At 37.0% G+C, this 15,134-nt stretch overlaps 1 protein-coding gene across 6 annotated transcripts in view; it reads right to left on the bottom strand.

Moving 5' to 3' along the window:
• The window catches only part of SBF2 (SET binding factor 2), a 232,333-nt gene that overhangs the window by 100,176 nt on the left and 117,023 nt on the right, over positions 1–15,134 (bottom strand). For all 6 annotated transcript variants that reach the window (XM_058858387.1, XM_058858401.1, XM_058858419.1 and 3 more), the window contains exon 6: positions 14,829–14,934. In XM_058858387.1, coding sequence (XP_058714370.1) covers positions 14,829–14,934 — 106 coding nt within the window. The remainder of the gene's footprint in view (positions 1–14,828; positions 14,935–15,134) is intronic.

Here is a 15,134-nt window from a genome sequence, read left to right as displayed (position 1 = left end):
CCTTAAAACATTTAGGAATATGTATTTTTTAAACATCTGACAATTGTTCCCTACAATCAGATAGAATGATTCTCAAACAGTGCTCTAAAAACCTGCAATGCTTTGGCAGCTATTACTGAGGAAAATAACACCAAAAAACCTCACAAATATTCAAAACATTCGGGAAAATGAAATGCTCTAAAAAAGCCCTTCCTGACATCAAAATACCTATAATTGAAAATTCTTGAAAGAGATGTTTTCCGTTCTGTATATCTTAAAATCCAGTCCTGGGTTCTGAAAGGTAAGAGCACTAAAATATTTTCTGGATGTCATTGACCTTCAACTTTGTTTTGGAAAGAATTAGAACATTCATTTACTGATGTAGAAAATTCAACTGAAACTGAGCTGAGGAAAAACCCAGCCTTTTTAGCTGTGTGGTATTATTTTGCTGTTAATTATGATGATTTAAGAGTCTAGAAGGAGTATTTTAATTCTAACACCTTTGAAAGTTATAAAACTTAGCCAGTATCAGCATTTTTAATTTCAAATCTCTTCTGAATACAGGCTGCCTCATCAGACACCAAAACAATATGCAATTCTCCAGAGTACATAATAACTGAACACTTTAGCAAAAATTTTACTAACAAAAAACATAAATGAAGGGGAAATGAGAATTTTCCTTACATCAAAAGAAGACACCTGCAAGTACTTCACAGTATTTGAACACAGTGGCTGCAGATCACAGTTTCTCTTAGGGACTAGAAAAATTATACACTTTTGTATAAATAATATAGGTAATCTTCATGGTCCTGCATAGTGTTAAACAGTATATTTGTCCTATTATTATTTGGTTTTACAACTGTAAGAAATGGATTTTGTCAGCATCTTCAATTTACAGAAAGTTCTGGATGTTCAGTCAATGGAACACAAAGTTTATTTAATGGCTTTCAGCAACTATTTCCTACAGAAAAACTTGACATGTCATAGCAGAATACAGACTGCACACATGTTTTCACTACATTCTGGGAGTCGTTCTCCCCGATGTTCACTACATTCTAACTGGCCGTGGAAGGTGAATTTGAAATGTTTACAGAGATGTGAATGCACCTGATGCAGCCCCAGATGTGCTGAGCTGCTTTATTTATGCAGTATTTATGGAAAAGACCAAACTTGAGAACATCTAACACAATAAAATCCAGGCTAACCACTTCCACTGACTTAAAAGCTTGTAAAGTCCAGCTTCATTGTACCAGTATTTTCCTTCTTTCTACCTCTTCCTTTCCTTCTTTCTTTCTCTAAATGCTCTGTATGCAATACAGAAAAATATAAAGTACATAACACAAATAAAATGAAGTGTGCAATACAGACAGCTAATCTGGAATTTTCTTGTTTTCAAGATGACAACCTCTAACTCAATACAAAATTATTGCTCCACATGTACTTTGTAACACTTTTTTTCAGGAATATCAGCAGTATAATGACTGTGAAGGAAGCTTCTGTCTGATAGAATCAAACGAATTATAAATGGCAGGACTTTTGATTACTTTCCTTTTCTAAACCATTGAAACCATTGATTAAATTGTTTGAGGAAGCCACTAAGGTGTTCTTTCAAGCCTTCCAAGTTGTTTACTGAAAACAAACCATTCCAAATAACAGCCTGAGCCCAGTTTCCTCGTGCTGCAAGACACAATCATGTCTGTCTGTAACCTTGAACCCTCTGCTGGTCTGCAGACTCCACTCTACATCCGATGCTCATTTGTCAGGGCATAAATAGACAACATGAAAAACAACAAACAAGTTGATTTTTACAGATTACTCCTTTGCAGTCTACAGACAGACATCCTGTAAAATATTATACATATGCTGGAAAATTTTGAATGGAGGCTTCCTGACCTTCACTGTTTTCAAGTATTTAAAGAATCTGTAATTTGTACTAAATTATCTGACATCCTACATCAACAAATGTATCACTCTGCCTGCTTCCTGTTGTTCTAGAATTTAAGTACTTATTTAAGCACGATTAAAAAAAACCCACCAAACACAAAGTCTACTTGAGAAGTTACTCTCTGCTATATTGCATGAAATCAAAATATTACCACTTACTTCTTTAGACTTTTGTAAAGGGTTATAAACATGGATTCAGAAACTCAACTGGTTGAATACATTATTATGCCAATATGCCATTCTTGAATTACTGGACACAAGAAAAAGCTTAATAGACAAAATAATCCATAACTTAGCCAGACTAATCCAGGAAATGGGTCAACAAAAGCCTGAAAAGCCTTTCTGAAAGGCCACTGGAGACTGCATAGTACAAGTTCTGTGCCAGGCAGTGTCAAGCTCTAAAGATAACTAGGAAAAGAATAGAGAAAAACAAAACTCTTTTCATATTTATTTTTAGATGTGGCTGCATAACTCTGCTAATGACCAAAATACAAGCTTAAATAGTAAATAAGAGGCAACAACTGTACTCAGTACTCACACAGGTAATCCGTGCCAAACTGCATTGATTTGTTCACCCAAAAATCAGTGTCTCCAATCAACTACAGAGTTGTAACCCAAATTTGAAACCCAAATGATTGCTGTGTCACTCAGCTCAGGATCAATTTGCATTTAGGAAATCATGCAGGTCTGTTATCAGAACAGGACTGCACACTCCATGATTCAATCACAGCCAAGCTTGCTCACAAACGGGGAGCAGTCTGCCTGTGCCAGCAGGGAGCTTTGGGAGGGTTAATTTATCCTGCTTTTTGGCTGGAAAACAGAGGACATGAGTCAGATGAGTACCCCAAGAGATTAATTTGTTTAGGCTTTGTCAGACTCAGGAGGGAGAAGCAATCCCTACAGCATGGAGCCTTCAGCTGAGACTCCCCCAAAGAATCCAGCATTTCATGAATTCATCCCTAATTCTGAGCCCACAGAAGGAGACACGGGTGTGACACACACTACTGAAGCCAACCTCCATTTTTAGAGATGCATTTTTGATTTGGGAACTGAACTGAAGGCAATTCAGAATCTGAGCCATGAGTTCTGCACGTTCCTTGTAAGAAGGGTGGAATGAAGGCTTCCCTACAAACCGGCGTCTGGGGAGGGTGGGAAGAGGAAACAGGAGCACCACACAGAAATATTCTGGTATAAACACCAGAAAAGCCAACTGATCATTAAAAGCTATCGAAGAGACTGTGAAAATTAAGATATATATATAAACAAGATGTCTTCAGCTGATGGATAAATACTCCTACAGCTATCACTCCCCCGAAGTTCAACAGTATCCACTCTGTTCTGTCTACACTGAGTCAAGCAGATGGTTGTTCTCCAAATCCTAAATTACACAGGCACAAAGAAACAGGGATTAAGCACAGCATATGAGCTACTCAGGAGAACAGTCAGTCTGTTTGTCATTTACATGTTGGTATCACTCCATTATTGCCAATTTTCTTAAATCCCTCTGCAGACCTACTTAAAGAAGCAGCAAAAGCCCTTTTTGGCTTTCTTGAGCCTCCAAATACAGCTCTGCCCATACATTGAGTGAACATGACCACTCTTTTTTTTCCCAGAGACAGTGATAAAGCTAAATACAATTTTTAATAGAAGAGTTAGATAAAAAGGTTTTCATCCCTGAAAAAGATAAGTGCAATTCCATTTCTTATGCGTATTTTAAAGCTTTACATTCCCAAAGGGAGATTGATAAGCTAAAGATTAATATGACTGTGTTAAGTGAATTTTCTTGACAAAGCAGAAAAGACATAGGAAGGTAAACCAGATAAATAACCCTTTCATTCAGCCAGTTTCACATGCAGGCAATAAGCTGAATTACACAAATATACAAACATAACCTGCATTACCAATTAAAATTTTGCTAGTGATTGTATGTCTGGTCCATATAAACAGGTTATGTTTGATAGATACTATAAAAAGTAGATTTATTTAAGGGGAATATTTTTCCTAGAGGGAGGGTAGCAAGCACTATTTCTATATATTGAACTGGTAACTATCAAATTAAACCAGAAGGTTTTGTTGTCCTACTGTGTGCCTCTATATGCACACAGGTGTTAAGATTTGAGTAATAGCCTATTCTGCTGAAATATGGTTTAATTTCTTCTGATTTCACATCTCATCTTCTGCTTCATTATTTAGCTATCTAGAAAGGAAATTAAAATAGGATGCTATTTGTTTTGGATATTAATCTCATAATTATCTACGATTCCAATCCTGAAAAAAATCATAAATCAAGGTAAACAGTAATCATGTATAATTACTAGTAATGTGTGAAGCAATTGCTAATTACCTATATAATTACTAATATCAGGATACAGAATTTTTGCATAACCCTCACAAGTCCACACTAACAGAAACTCAGTGAAATTTGTAAAAGAATTTTGAGTGGACTGGGATAATGGATACACCCTAAAGAACTGAAACGCTGCCCAATTTCCACGAGTAGAGGTGGAAGAGTGCTACTGAAAGACTTCCAGGTTTCTAGAAATTTTTCCAGGTGAATTTCTTTCATTCATTCTTTAGAAATGCCCTTTCAAGAATGATGGTATTATTGCTTGAATCAAATGCTTTGTGAAAACTTTTTTCCCCACATACATTAAAAGATATGTCATAAAAATAAGCACACATTATAAAAATTATTTATAGCAGTTTGATTAACCAAAATTCTCTCTTTGTATCTTGATAGCAAATCTAAAATTGAGATTTGAGAAATGATTTCCAACTGCTGAAATATTTAAGTCAATAATAAATAAAATAATAAAAACAGAGCAGTTTACCGTGCCTCCAAATTGATTCATAGATGGTAGAAAGTAAATGAGGATTCTGTTCAGCCACCAACAGACATTTTAAAATTCAGAGGGAGCATTAAAATTTCTTGAGCAACCTGATACGTTTTTAAGATTTCATAATTTGTCTGGACTCACCTAAAGCAGTAAAAGTGCTCTTTAACAAGGCAATTCAGAGTGAGGGTAATACCAGTAGGGTCCTTAGAAAGTAAATATCTAAGAATGAGAAGAGTATTGTCTTTCTTGAATTGTACACAGGAAAAATGGTCAAGGATACACAAGAAACTGCAAACATACCTGTTTCCTGTCTAAGGACTACAAAGTCTTTCTCAAGGAACATTACTACAGAAGCATTATATGAACATACCCAAATCAATGCAATGCCAACAAGAACTGATGTGGCTGATCAGGATATTCTGGAAGAGCAATCTTCAGCCACTGTTGGCTGATATTCACAGAGCATAAAAGAACAAATATTCAATTGAAGAAACTGAGAAAAATTGCAACCATGAAAATATTTTTTAAATTGCTCTATTTTCACCAAAGATCATGCTTGGAATTCTCTTCAAATCATTTATGAAACTTTAAAAATTCTTTGCCAAATTCTCTGAGATTTTCCTGACCTCCTGAGACAACGATACTTCACCCCAAAATGCAACTGAAGAGCAAAACTTTAAATGGCAATTTACAAGACCAAATATAAGGAAGTAAAGGTCCACGGAACAGTATTAACACTGGAATTTGGAAATTACAGATTTTCAAGTTCTTATGACTTGACAGCTACCAAGCCTGCTCCAGAATAGTGAGAGAAGTTGTGCCTGCAGTTGTACCAGCAAAAATAGAAAGAAAAGTAATCTGTTCCCAGTAGGATCCCTTTCAGTGTTTTCTATAAGCAGAGACAAGCTTCCTTTGAGTCTTTTGGAAATTTGTCTATTTATTAGACCTTTGTTTTTTGGAGTTTTCATTTTGCTTATCTCTGAAAAACAATCATTTGTTCACATTCTCCTCAGATGTGTTTTCTGAAGTCCTGCTGTAAAAATGAAATAACTCTTCTCAAATATCTCAAAACAAATTTTCACCTAACAGTTTAAATAAATTTCATTGAATTGCTATAGAGCAAACTGCAATCTATAATTTTATTTCTTCTTTGAAATATTTCCTTTTTAAAAAAGCTCATTAACTACAGCACTTTATCAAATACACAGCTTCAAGTTTATTTACTTATGTCAGCTAACTTTTATTTCTCAGATTTATAATTTGCTTAAAATAAACTACTGCACGGTTTGTCTCATTAAAATAGAAAAACAAGTTCAGAGTGGATATAAGTGAGCAACTTATGTCGAGAGGATGTACTGAAGGAACAGTTTGGCATTACCTGACTGGAATCTGCCCTAATGGCTCTCTCTGACAGGGATGGATGCTGCTGCTGCTGCTTTCTCACACCTGCAGCAAAGCTCAGAAGGAAGAAGCAGGGTCTGTTCTCACTGCAGCACTTGGCCATCAGGCTAATTTAACACAGCATCAAAGCACAACCTGAGACTGCTGACACAAAACACGTGGGACTCTCCCTCCTTCCACCCTCCAAATATTTTCTGTTAACTTGGTGAGAAAAAGCTTCTCAGCATGGCTGAGTTGAGCACCACTTTAGCATAAGAGATGGGGCAGCACTGTGCAACTGGAAGTGGACATTCCAGATGGGATCATCTGCTTGGAAGTTTATACTGCTGGGGAAATGAAGCCTCAGTGACTGTCCACAAAGTGCCTTTACTTGGAAGTGCAGAAGAGTCCCCATATAAAATTCACTGCGACAATGTCCCTTTATTTCCAACAGCATCTAAAAGAACACTTTCCTTTTGTTCTGCTCTTGCAGCAGTAAGGCCCCATTAGCAGTAAATGCCATGTCAAATCCCTTCATAATCTATTTGTTCTTTGATGAACTACACAAATCTACTTGGAAAGCTTGAATGGTAAATTCTCTTTGGCTGGGTTATGGAGCTAATTGCAGCTCACCAGCCAGTGGGATTTAAACTGAAACTAGAACATAAGCCAACAGCATCCACTCATGTGATGCCAGGTCCCATAGGCTGGAGAGTATACTATTTATTAAGATCAAAGACTGATTAGAAGTGTATATACTTCAGTAAAACAGTCCTCATTTAATTACACACGCTGCTAAAAACCAACAAAAGTTCTACATGTTCCCATCACAGGATACATGTTGTTTCATGGAAAGGAAAGAAATTGAGTGAGTTGGTTGAGAAGTTTGTAAACAACCTGACAAAAGTAAAAAAAGTTCTGGTTCATATCACTGAAATCTCATAACAAAGATAAGATGTGGAAAGGGCACCACATCGACCCTTACTGGAGATGTCCCTGTTATGGGTATTAATGTACTGAAAATGCCTGCAGTTGGACTCTTCATATGCTCAGCAGATTAAATCTCTCATTGCTTTGCTGCCCTACATAATGAAATATTAAAATATTCTTGCTGTATGTCAAAGACACCAGGATTTTCTTAGTCAACAAGTATAAGCCAGCTCACGTGCTGACTGTGCAGTGACCCTTTCATAATGTCTCCCAGCCATACAAATATACATATATATTCATCAGGAATGTCTTTTCCCATTTATACAGTAATTTGGTATTGTCATCTGTTGGCATAAAATACATTACATGAGAGGCTGAACATTTTATCTCCCCTAAAGCAGAATTAAAATAACGAGAAGTTATTTTATTACAGCAAACATTACTCAAAGTGTCAACAAACAAAGCCAAAAGCAAAAATTCTGGGCATTTTAATATATCCTGGATTTAGAAATATGGGACTGAAGGGTCTATAAACAGTGAAAGAGTCCAGCTTTTTCCCCTCATGGCTGTATCAGACAACCCCAAATTGATAAAACTTCATCTTAAATGTACTGATAATGTTTTGCATTACTATTCCCAACAGAAGGTGTTTCAGGATGTTTTTTATTCCACAGTTAGAAATTAGCTTTTAACTTCCAACCTCGAATAACTCATGATCTTTTTGTATGAACCTGTTCTTGGTGATCACCTGTTTCTGTAACTTGTGACTTCTCCCCTAAACAATACTGATGTAAAAAGCAGCAAATGGTAAATACATATGGTCTATGATATAGAGTAAACTAAAAAGATAGAATACAGCAGGAAACCCTAACACTGTTCCAAAAGCAGCCTCTAGAAGCCAGTATGAGCTATAACAACTTAAATATTCATTTCAAACTCTTCCTTATTTTGGGATTTATGTTTTCTAAAGGAAGCTACACTTTTTAAGCAGTAGGGCTACTTTTACTTTCATTCAGAATAAAAATGTAAAGCATAGCATGTTCTACAAGTATTGTGGGTTTAAAAGTTAGCTACCACAAAAATAAACTAATGTGAGGCACACCATAATTCAGTTTTTCTCCTTTTGATTTGATATTTTCTAATTATCACAATAAGGTTATAGTGTTTATGTTACTCTATAGGCTGGACACTTTCACTGTTTATAGTCCCAGTAGCTCACATCGTAATTTCTGAGGCGGGGTGTTGGGAAACAATAAAACATTGGAAAAATAGTAAACAGATGAAACCAGCTTTAGTGCAGAACACAGAAACTGATCAGTGTTCATATTTTAAGACCAAGAAAATAAGACCATTTTAAAATCTTGCTCTCTCCCCCGGGATCAAATTATATCAGGAAGTTGTGGTGCATAATTTCATCTCTCGTAGGACTTATAAAGCTTAATTTTTAGCATCAAAGGGAACAATACCCAAAGTATACTAAATGAAAAGAACTAATACCCAAAGTATCAGCTCAAGACTTTTCAAAGGTAAGCAGGAGGACTGGAGAACCACCAGCTGTCAGGACCAGCAGCTCCGTAGCAGAAGGCAAAGGATGGAGCAAGGTGGGAGCGCCCTGACCCAGGAGCAGTGGAGTGCCTGGAGAAGAGGAGCTGGGCAGGGCTGGTACAGCCAGCCAGGGCCACAGAGATGAGGAGGGGCTGGAGCTCAGTCAGGGAGCCAGGCTGGCACAGGTGAGCTCAGTGACAGAGAGCACAAGGCAAGGCCAGGTCATGAGGAAGACCCGAGCCCAAGGCAGTAGGGGCAGCCCACGGGTGAGGAGCTGGCTACAAGAATCATCGCCTGGCACAAGAATCATGGCCTGGGCAGGCCCTGGGGGCATGGGCTGAGCTCCAGGACAGAACCCAAGCAAAGAGGCCAAAGAGCCCCTCTCCTTTTCCCCAGCCCCTGGGGACTGCCCAGTGCCATGACATCAGCTTCCAAAGGAAAAATGACTTGTAAGAACCAAGGACAGAGCCTGCTCAACTCTCAGCCTGTGCACAGACTTCTTCTGAGAGCTGAACATCTGTAGTATGATACTGGCATGAACTACAGAACCATCCTAAACATGTGGTTTTCACGAATTAACCAAAGCTGTGAAGTGCAAGCCTGTCAGTTTAAAATCCCATGGCACATACAAATATCTACTTCCATTGGAGAAGCACACCTCAATAAAAAAATTATTAAAATAATGCTGCTGCAAGTAGGATCTTGTCCAAACAAATTTTTGAACACAAAATAATTACAGTATATTCATTATATTAAAAAAAACCTTAAACCTCCATCATTCTTCATTAGTTTCTAGCAAATCTGAAAAATTAGAAAACACATAATTTCTTTTATTTCTGTACATTTGACTGCACAATGCCAGAAAATTCAAAACAGGTATGACAGTTAAAATATGATCCCATCATTATGTTTTGACTGGGTTTATCACCATATAACAGTAATAGGGTTTGGCTCCATGACTGTTTAAATCAACAAAAACCATCTCTGCCAGTGTCACTCCATGGAAACATGGAAAACAATTCACTTCTCTTTGCTTGCTTGCTGTTGTTTAATTATTTAATTTTAAGCAGCTCTCTGTGTTATCAGAGAAGTTTCTGCTCTGATGCAAAAGAAAGGCAAGAACATGCAGACAGGGCAAAAGGACAGAGAACACTCCAGACTCCTCAGCCTCAAGTCACAGTGCTGAAATTTGGAATTGAACAGTCACATTAAGAAAATACATCAATGCTGGAGTGGAGCATTTTAAAGTGCTTGTACTGAAGTGCTTCCCTGCTTAGCAACTCTGCCATCACCACAAACATCTGCCTTGGTATTTATATTTCGTGCAACTGTAATGATCTTTAGAAGTCTAATCAATCAATCATTTTTGATATCTGGAATTACAGATATTTAATGACACTGCAGTTTTCAACTATACTCTATTATTTTTAAGTACTCTTTTTTAGAGGCTTCATATCTTGTCTAATTGTACACACACAGTTTCTAGTTACAAATATTTTAAGACACGTAAAAAGGCTGAAGGATAATCAGGTTTAGCACTTTCAATTACATCATAGTTTGGATAAATCAAAGAGAAGCGTACCAAGCAACCTGGCTCCACCTACCATGACCATTCATGTTGGTGTCATTCCACCTATTTTATCTCTCTTCTACACAGCCCAGGATTCCAAAGCACCCTTACCTTGTGTCCTCATCCAGAAGATTCAAAGTAGAATTTATTTCAAAGTGTCATTTTCACCACTTAAAAATTACTTTCTTTTTAACATAAAGTCAGTATGATTTTACTGAAAATACTTGAATAGTGAATTTAAAATACAAGAAGGAAAACAAGCACAGGCAAATAAAACAGATCAGGGGAAATAAGGACATAGGAAAACAGTCCTGATATGAGACTAAACAAGAAGGAAAGGAAGAAAAAGTCTTTTGTCTTTGATTAAGTATTTGGAAAGGAGAGAGAAATTCTTCAGGAAAATAAATTTCCATAATTGTTCTGCTCACTTAGCAGTGTGATTCATGTTGCCAGTCCTTGAAATGTGCAAAAATCAAAAATGCTGGCTAAAACCTTAGGTTTTGGTTTTGCTCCTTAGGTCACTAACTTTTTTGTCCTGGCTTCTTTCGAAACCAAGCTGCCTCTTGGGGAGATGGGGGTTTAGGTCTCAGATTCAAAGGGCTGAACTCATCACTGCTGAATACCCATATGGAGAAGGCAAGATGGGTTGGAGTCTGGAGAAAAGAGCTTAAGGCTGAAACTTAGGAATGTACAGTTAATGCAGTGAGACAGGAGAGAAATCTAACCTAAATATAACCTAAATATAACCTGAATCTCCTTTGAGCCTGAAGAAAGCTACTGCATCTTGAAGCTTCTATGGGTATCTACTATCTCAGACAGCAAGAAACAGAAGAGTAGTGACAGTCTTCTTGCTGCCATTTGTAATTTTTAAAAGTAACTTTATAATTCCTGTTTTTCCACCTAATCCTTTGTTGATTAAATAATTTCTAGAGATCCAGCTACAGGCCTGGTTTTTGTCATACTATTCCTATATACTAGGCTTTTTTTAATTTAAAAAAAAAAAAAAGTATGATTTGAAATGTCAAACACTGCTGTTCCTTATTACTAAGCTTAAAACCTTTGGGGATATTTTTCCCAACTGTAGTTTAACGCCTAAGCACAAATAAGGTCTGTTTCCAGATATGCTGTGGACTTGGTAATACAGGGAGGGTCATCTGCTGACATGGTGTTATCCTGCCAAGCAGAAAAGGCATGATGAGGCTATTATTGCACAATAGCTCTCAAAATAAATGTTGAAATTACTTTTGTATCTATTCATAGTGATACATGCTGTCTTGCTGCCCACCTTCCTCCAAGAAAGAGCTATTTTTAAAAAGGTGATTTATGCAGTTCACAAATATTTTTCTAGCTACTCTTCAATTTTCTATTAATGATTGAGATAGGATGAAGTGATCTGTACCAGCAGAGAAATAACTGAACATGTCATTATTCGTGTCCTGAACGCGAGACTGGATGGAATAACAGCTGCCACTGAAGTACTGAACAGCAATAGAAAGCTTTAGCCCAGGTTGTGGAGACAAATACACATTAAGCTCCTGTTCCAATCAGGCAAAAGAAACAGAACAAGTGTGAATATTGTTCCAAGAAGCACAAAAACTTCTGACAAGTTCAGCTGTGATCTCCAGTGGAAAGAATTAGGCCATATCTTAGGAAAATAAACTTTCTCAAAAGGATGAGCCAGTAGGTTCTATCACATTCTTCTGGATTCACTGCCTTTAACTCTACAGAAGACTACATGAAAGGTGAGAATAAATGAGAATTTATTTAAAACAGTCTGTTCATATTTCCTGGCCCTCCTTTTAAAGTTAACAACCATTGCAAACAGGCACGTGTTGCTGTATTAACAACTCTTTTTTTTAATAAATCCAAACAGAAACTTGGAATTAACAAGCCTTGGCACTAAGAACATGATGACAGCCCACCACCTACATGGGAATGGAATTTTGTGCTGTTCTGGAAAGTGAGGTATGCCATGAAAACACAAACATTTTCTAATTTGTGTCCTTTGAGACACAAGACAGTTCTACCATTGTGCTGTATCCCCAGATAGATACACCAACTGGCAACTGAGGCATACATGGGAAAAAAAAACCCAAACACCCCCCAAAACACAAAGAAACAAAAAAAAAAAAAAATCAGTGGTCAGAAATAGGAGGTAGGAAAAGCAGCCTTTTACAAAATGTTCAAGTACTTGCTTTAAAAAAAAATCTACCTGCCAACTTATCTGCACATTCCTTAACTATGGAATACCAGGCCACTACACCACCCCTGCCACACCAAAGAAAAGGGAGACACAAAAGGCCATTAGACAAGTTCTTCCTGATAGTTCTTACAGTCTTGTAAAAGACAAAGTTCTGTTACAACAGAAAAGAAGGAAGACAATTTTTCTTTTTGCCCATGAGCTTGCATGATCCCCTTCAGAGAAACAGGATGTAAGCTTATGAGCTTCTCGTGACAAGATTTGCCAAGTTTTATAACCAAGCACTTTCTTCAGTCTCTCCCTTCTTCAGGCCAGTTGAAGCATCAGGCACTGAGTTTTCATTCCTTATCTTTCTTCCTCTCCCCCTCCTTCTGCTGATCTTCATATCCTTATGTGCACTATGACTGGAAAGGGCATCTGGTAAACACGAGCTTACTGACTCATACTTCTTACAAGGCACCAAAAAGCAAGAAAAAGGGAACCTCCAAATATTTACTGGAAGTCAGGAGGAGAAAATAAGGCAGAAGAACAGCAAAAATAACAGAAAAAACACAGCAAAAAGGCTAAAGGACTGTTGGAAAAGAAGGATGAGACGGTAGACAAAGAGTAAATCTGAGGTATAAATACTGGAATGCGTATGGGAGCTAATAAGGAATGACACAAATTTAAAATATAAAGCTAAAGGATTTTTGACTGCTAGCACAACAATCTAGTCCTGGTTAAACTTCAAACTCTTCAGTTCTCTGCTACAGTAGATTTAGGAATTTACATGACATCCATCTGTACATACTAACCCCCTATATAACATGTGGTAAACAATATTAAATTAAACAGTATGTGTTTGAAAGAAATGCTAAATTCTCATATGAAAGTTTTATTATTCCTTTCTATACACAATGAGAGGACTTTTTAAAACTTTCCCTGCAAAATACGACAAGAGAAAAAGATGGTCCTCAGTTTTCTCTTCCATATATTTACATTCCCATTCCATCTTCATGGCTTCCCTCTATAAATCTGATGTTTACAATGACTTTTCAGATTTGTCCTCATTGTTTTCCTCAGCCTAAAGCTGTGACACAACACTCCAATCCCAATTTTCCATACAAAAGCCAGGTGCCAGAAGACAGGTTAATTACCTAAGAACTAACTGAAAGCCTCACTCTGTCATTTTCTGAACTGTGCATTTACAACAACCTTTGGTAGAACTGATTTAAAAAACTGCCTCAAATTAGTTATCACACACACTATATTTACAGAACAAACACACCACACCACAGGGTGTGACCTGCTGTATTTATGGTACCTCACACCACATTTTATGTCCTCAGAAAAGGGGAAAAATTATTAAGCCTGTCCATATTCAAAACACTGCCTGCAATCTGATCAGAGCAATCATAATGCATCTTAACATAATAAGACAAGTAAAACCTCAGGACTGTAATGAAGTAAAGAAGCACCTATAATACCATGTTAAACACATTTTTTCTTTTATTAAACTACTATAAAAACTGAAAATCTTCCTTTTGGAAGAATATTCTTTTTGGAAAGATACAATTAAATCATCCTAGTAGGAGATGGCATTGAGCTCATCAATACTGCTTTCTGTGACATAATTTTGTGTTCTTCACTATTGTTTTTCTGGTTTCCATCCATTTTTACTGTCTGTTTGAGAGAAAAATGGATGACAACACATATTCTGAGGCCATTTGGTTGCTTGAGAGTAAAACTAAGATTCACAGGTTCAGAAAAGATTATTAATTGTGCCCTTATCCATAGCTGCTACAAGTTTATGATTCAAAGTCACTTCACAAACCAATGGAATGACTAAAACTAAACACTGAAAGTGTTAGGATTTAATGGCAGACAAGATCAGTGCTGAGGTACCCAGGTAACAGTGATGCAACGTTGTAATTGTAATGAACAAGTAAACATTTGATGAGCATTGTGTTTGAGCATCTCCTTGAAAGATTGGGAGTAACAGATAACAACAGAACTATATGAACTTTTTGATCACAGCAGCTTTATTACAAACCTCCCTGGTCTTCTTTGGAGTTTGTACAGTGTCCAAGGGGACTGGAGCGGGGAATCTTTTTATATGAAGGTTTTTGTGATTATAAAGGGGCCACGCTCACTTCTGCCTCCAGTAATTTAAAGATACTACATGGTGGGATTGGACTAGACGACTTCTAAAGGTTCATTCCAACCCAAACAATTCCATGATTCTCTAATATTGGAGATAACTTACCACAGGCAGGCTGCACAAAAAGATTCTCTGAATGTCTGATTAGGGGGTAAAGGCACAGTTAGTCATTCTCCCACTTGAAAGAAATTAATATTTACCATGCAGCTTTCTTGGCACATGATTAGAATTAATTTAGAACAGAAAATACCTCAATTTATAATTTAGAAAAATACTTTTTTTTCAAAGCAGACCTAGACATACCTAGTTGCTGAAAGAGAAGAGCCACACTGGTGCCTGTTACAGGAAGGCTATCGTGTAGAGGAGTCTGTATCAGCTGTCGGTCTCCAGCTCCCAAAGAAAACAATTTCTGCAGAAAGAAATTTTTTTAAATTTTATTTCTGTAGAATGAACAAGCTGTTGTCATACTGATAAGTGATTCATACTTCAGAAATCATTTATTTTGTATACAGAAATTTAAAGTTAAATAGAGATTTGAAAGATAATTTGGGGGGTGATCATAAGGTGATATGGCTCCTTGAATGTACAGCATGATGGTGTCTCCCTTGC

This window comes from Poecile atricapillus, chromosome 1, assembly GCF_030490865.1.
Source record: "Poecile atricapillus isolate bPoeAtr1 chromosome 1, bPoeAtr1.hap1, whole genome shotgun sequence".
In the NCBI taxonomy this organism is placed as follows: Eukaryota; Metazoa; Chordata; class Aves; order Passeriformes; family Paridae; genus Poecile; species Poecile atricapillus.
Note: the sequence above shows the minus strand (reverse complement) of the source record. Positions and strands in the feature narration are given on the sequence as shown.